The sequence below is a fragment of the Echinops telfairi genome, unplaced genomic scaffold, assembly GCF_000313985.2.
Source record: "Echinops telfairi isolate 266 unplaced genomic scaffold, ASM31398v2 ScPeMD7_5;HRSCAF=22, whole genome shotgun sequence".
Classification (NCBI taxonomy): Eukaryota; Metazoa; Chordata; class Mammalia; order Afrosoricida; family Tenrecidae; genus Echinops; species Echinops telfairi.
Genome location: NW_022103901.1, coordinates 43505227 through 43511131, shown reverse-complemented (window position 1 = coordinate 43511131; position 5905 = coordinate 43505227). Strand labels below are relative to the sequence as shown.

The following is a 5905-nucleotide window of genomic DNA, read 5'->3' as shown; positions in this document are numbered from 1 at the left end:
ACTAGTTCAGTTGAATGATGGCCTTACCGCCTTGGCTTTACCCGCTTCTCCTGGAGCATGGCGGCCCACCCCTTCAACTTTGGGCAGCGTCTCTGGCCCTATTTTCCTAGAACTGGTAAATGGTAACCCACATTCTGGAATAGAAGAACATCAAAAAGCCCATAGCCATTGAGTCCATTCCAAGTCACACGTCCCCCATAGGGCAGGGTAGAGCTGCTTGCTAGGTTTCTAAGCCTGCAAATCTTTACGGGAGCAAAAGACTCAACTTTCTATCATGGGTCAGCTGGTGCATTCAAACAGCTGCCCTAGCAGTACATAGCCCACTACACCAGGGCTCCCCGAGTGGTCGAAGATGGGAGTTCTAAATGCCAGTTATAACCATGTGTCCTGTTACAGAAATGAGGACTGTGATGATTATAAGTATTTCTTCCTTGTTTTATTATATGTGTATGTGTGTGTATATATATATTTACATATGTGTATATATGAGTTTGTGGGGAAAATGAAACAAAGTATATACATAGCAATTGCTTTTGCCTTCTTTCCTCTTATAAAATATAAATAAGGCTAGTGTATTTGCAGTTGCATGTATGTTAGTTGTATCATGTTAGGTGTATGACTTTGCATTTGTCTCTGTTTAGAGATTGTGTATGGTTTAAGGAGATGTGTACAGGTACCAAGTTGACACATATTTTGGGGACATATAATTCAGTCCACACTCGAGAGAAGGATTGTTGCAGATGTCATCCCTTTGGGGTATGCTTACAAAACTTCAAAAAGATATAGGAAACATTCACCAATAATTGGTTCAGAATAATGGTGATAGACGGTGTGGGCTCTTATTAATATTCCATTATTAGATTAACCTTGTTTAGGAAGTAGCTTAAAATATACAGGGGAATTAACTCTGTGTAACACTTGCATATGACAGAGTGAGCTTTAAGGGGTGGATAAAGGGTCCTGTATCCACGGTCCTATGATAGGAATGCCTTGGTCTATGGCACTTTTACAAAACAGGCTACTTTCATGTCTGTCTGTGTGTATGATCAGCATGCATTTGTGTGAGCATGCACCATAAGATTTCCCTCTACCTTTGGGAGACTGGATAAGATGAACGCCCTTTAATCTTTTGATAGTTTCTTTAAATTTCTTCTCTTTTGAACCAATACCCAAACCACCGAATACACTGCCTTCAAGTCAATGCTGGATCGTAGAGACCCTATAGGACAGGGTAGGACTGCCCCTGTGAGTTGCCAAGACTGTAACATTTTACAGGAGTAGAAAACCCTGTCTGGTGGTTTTCTTTTGTGATTTTATTTAAATTTTCCTGTAAATAATTGCCAAACAGTACTGTTAACTACACATCATTTGAAAACGACTGCACCTATCTTTGCAGTTCTTTATGATGCATTTGCATGCTGTACTGGACCTTCAGAGCTACGACTACCTTTTCTCCAGAAACTCGGATGTGGGGAGTTTATGAGAAGTACCTGAGGTCACCTGGCTTCTAAGTGGCAGAGCCAGGCTGTGCCTAGACCCAAACTCAAGACTCCTTTGACTACATTTTCCAAAGGATGGCACTTTTGGGGCAAGATGAGACTCTTTTATAAAGGAAATCTTTCTTTTCCTTGTAGCCATCAATACCAGCAGATATGCAGAAAGCTATCGGATCCAGACCTATGCTGACTATGTAGGGAAAAAACACGAGAAGCAGATCAAGAGAAAGTGCCCAGAAGATAGTTGGAAAGAGGCCGAGAGCAAGCATCTAGACGCTCAGTGCATGTCCTACGCTTTACAGAATCACTATTGCCGCACCAACAGGTAAGATTGTTCTTGGATGTTGATTTAAAGGGGCAAAGTTGTTCTATCAGTGACTTTTCTCGTTGATTCTGAGGTTTGTGATAATCTGACTTTTGAGAAAGATTCTTTTCATAACTTTTCACATAATTTCACATCTCAGAAATGATGGCTACCTTAATTCCTTGTGTTTTAGAGATTATTTTATCAATCATAGTTATTTCAATTACCCTTCATAAAATCCTTGTGAGGTAGACGAGATGCATCTTGTTCTTCATTTAACCGGTTGCAATAAAATCATTCCAACTCATGGCTTCCCCATGTGTGTGTCAGAGTAGCACTGCACTCCATAGCGTTTTCATGGCTGTGCCATATTGGAAGCAGATCACCAGGCCTGTCTTCTGAGGCACCCCTGGGTGGCATTGAACCACAACTTTTTGGTTAGCAGCCAAACACATTAGCTATTTGTTCTACCCAGTGACTTCTGATTGTAATTTTAGGAGTGAGGAAGTAGAGAAACAGCTCAGTACTGTTGCCCACCAGTGCATTGCTCATCTGTTAGTTCAGGTTGAAGGTGAAGAAAATGAACACAAGTCTACGAGAGCCAAAATGCGAACTTGAGTCTATCCCACAGATTTGACACAGTGAACACTAATGACAGACCTGATGAGCTGTGGGAGGATCAAGATCATCACACATGAAGACAGCAAAAGCTCATTAAAAAGATAGGAAAGGAGGAAAAGATCAAAGTGGATGTCAGAAGAGATTCTGAAAGTTGCTATTAATCGTAGAGTAGCTAAGGAACATGGAAGAAATGATTAACATCAAAGAGCTGAATAGAAAATTTCAACGGGCCGCTTGAGAAGACAAAGCTAAATATTATATTGAAATAAGAAAAGACCTAGAATTAGAAAACCAGAAAGAAAAACACACTCAGCATATCCTAAATGGAAAGAACTAAAGAAAAAAATTCAAACCTCAAGTTGAAATATTGATTCTATGAACAAACTAAACCAGTCAAGATGCATCAAAAGAGGATGGAAAGAATGCACAGAATCACTACCGAAAAGAACTAGTTGACATTCAACCATTTAAAGAGATAACATATGACCGATGTGGATCATTTGGATCTCTTTGAAGAAAGAGATCCAAGTTGTACTGAAGGCATTAGCCAAAAACAAGTCTCCAGAAATTGACAGAGTACCAATTGGGATTTTATTTAACAAACTATTGAAGCACTGGAAGCACTCACTCTTCTATGCCAAGAAATTTGGAAGACAGCTTCCGGGCTAACTGATGAGAAGCTATCCATATTTGTGCCAATTCCAAAGAAAAATGACCCAACAGAATGCTTAAATTATAGAAGAATATAATTGATATCACATGCAATTAAAATTTTGCTGAAGATCATCCAACAATGGTTGCAGAAATACATTTATTGAAAGCTGACTGAGATCCAGGCTGGATTCAAAGGAAGATATGGGACAAGGACTCACCTTGTTAATGTCAGATGGATCTTGACTGAAAGCAGAGAATACCAGAAAGATGTTCACTTGTGTTTTATTGACGATATTATGAACAAAGTGGCATCAGGATTGAAGGAAGGCTTATTTATGGTATACAGATGACACACTTTGCTTGCTGAGCGTGAGGAGACCTTGTTTTTTTCTGATATTAATATTTTTAAAACAAAACTTTGTTACTGACTCAATTCTGATTCTAGCAACTCTGTATGACAGATCAGAACTACCTTGTAGGGTTTTTGAGGCAATAAATCTTTATAGACACGGACTGCCTCATCTTTACCCATGGAGCTGCTGGCAGGTGTAAAGTGCTGAAATTTTGGTTAACAACTGAACACTTAACCATTGCACCGCCAGGGCTGCTGATGTTAATATAACAAAACATAGGTTTTGTGAGAAGGGAAATCTTTACAGTAGCAGACAGCCTCATTTTGTCCCAAAAAGCAGTTAGTGGATTTGAACCACTATCCTCGAGGTTAGTGGTCCAACACCTTACCCACAGTGCCACCAGGACTCCTAATATTAACATGACGACTCTTATTTCTTATGCCTAAGAAGGAACTCTGGTGGTGGAGTGGTCATGTGTTGGGCTGCTAACTTCAAGGCCAGCAGTCCAATACCACCAGGTACGCCTCATGAGAAAGATGGGTCTTTTTACTCCTCCCAGTGATGAGCCCATGTGCAAAACTGGTGTTTTCTCCTTTTTAACAATAGGAGATTGAGAAAATGACTTGGGGGAACAACATTCTGATCTACAGCTACACAAGGGGAAGGAGAGCCCTACTCCACATCTTCTCAAGAATGATCCTAGAAGGCAGAAATCAAATATGCTTCCACCCTTCAACCTTCTTCACCCTGTTCTGACCCCAGTCATCCTCATAGCGCACTACTTCTCTGCAGGGCTCCATCAGCTGTTGAGTGGCCCCATGAAACTCACGGACACACACTACTTCTCTGCAGGGCTCCATCAGCTGTTGAGTGGCCCCATGAAACTCACAGACAATGCTCACCATCATGTGGCTGACAGGTCACAACAAACCAGAGCCAGAAAAAATGAAGGATATCAATCCTTTTGTTGCAGCAGCATCTCATCTTGACCATGACTGCATGCACATCTTTCTCTGGTCTGCCATGACCTTCTCAGGAAAGTGTTGCAAAGTTCCTTTAGCAATGATAAATGCCCAAAGGGCAGTCTACTCTTTAAGCCAGCCTCCTGCCCAAAGGCACTCAGCTCTCCTCCTGTGGACTGAGAAGCCTGTTGCTCCATCTGTCCCATTGTCTTGGTGCTTTGGTCTGTGGTACCTCTGCTGAGGCTGCCACCTCATACAGGAATCTCATATGTGCTCTGCTGGTGGAGCTTACATCTTGATGCTGTAAGAACACACAGCCGTAAAGATTTTCTGTCTTTCTTCTGAAGTGACCCAGTTTACACCAGCAGAGTAGCAAAACTGACCAATCGTTACGTGACAGTCCTTTACACCTTATTTGCATGCTCCTACTCTACCATGCCAGGAATAGCACAAATAAGAATGACATTTCACACTCAATCGTGAAATACAATGCTACCAGTGATAGAATTATATCTATCTGCCTTCAAAGAAATCCCATCAATATAACCATTATTCAAATTGATGCACCAACCACAAAAGCTAGCAATCAAGAAATTGAAGAATTCTACCAGAGACTTAACTCTTAAATTGATCACAAACGCAATCAAGATGCATTGATAATTATTGACAAATGGAATGTAAAAGTTGGAAACAAAGAGGAAGGCACAGTACCTGGAAAATGCGGTTTTTGTGATAGAAATGAAGCTGGAGATCGCATGATAGAATTTTGCAAAACCAACAACTATGAACATTGTTCATAGCAAATACGTTTTTCAACAGCATAAAATACAACAGTACACTTGAACTTCCCCAGATAGAATACACAGAAATCAAATGAACTACATCTGTGGGAAGACATGATGGATAGACTGATATTTCACCAAATAAAACCAGATCAGGGACTGTGGAACAGACCATAAATTACTCACATGTAAGTTCAGGATAAACTCACTGCCATCAAGTCACTGCTGACTCCTCGTGACTATTTATGGGAGTAGAAAGCCCATTCTTTCTCCCTCCGAGCTTCTGGTGGTTTCAAGCTTGTGACCAGGTAGATTGCAGCCAAGTGCGTAACCACTACATTACCAGGGCTCCTTTACGTTCATGATAAATGGAAGAAAATTAAAACAAGTCCACAAGAGCCAATATAGGAACTTGAGTCAATCTTACCTGAATTTTGAGAACATCTCAAGAACAAATTTGACACATTGAATGCTAATGACAGAAGACCTGATGAGTTCTGGGAGAACATCAAGACCATCATTCATGAAGAAAGCAAAAGGTCATTTTAAAAAACGAAGAAAGAAAAGACCCAAGTGGATGTCAGAAGAGACTCTGAAACTTGCTTTTCATCATCGAGTAGCTAAAGCAAATGAAAGAAAGGATGAAGTCAGAGTTGAATAGAAATTTTCAAAAGGAAGCTCTAGAAGAAAAAGCAAAAAAAAAATTTTTTTTTAAATCATTTTATTGGGGGCT

The 5905-nt window shown here is 40.4% G+C and overlaps 1 protein-coding gene across 1 annotated transcript in view; it reads left to right on the top strand.

Moving 5' to 3' along the window:
- PARN (poly(A)-specific ribonuclease) overlaps positions 1-5905 on the top strand; it is a 149933-nt gene that overhangs the window by 123954 nt on the left and 20074 nt on the right. The window contains exon 21 of the mRNA XM_045284296.1: positions 1635-1821. Coding sequence (XP_045140231.1) covers positions 1635-1821 — 187 coding nt within the window. The remainder of the gene's footprint in view (positions 1-1634; positions 1822-5905) is intronic.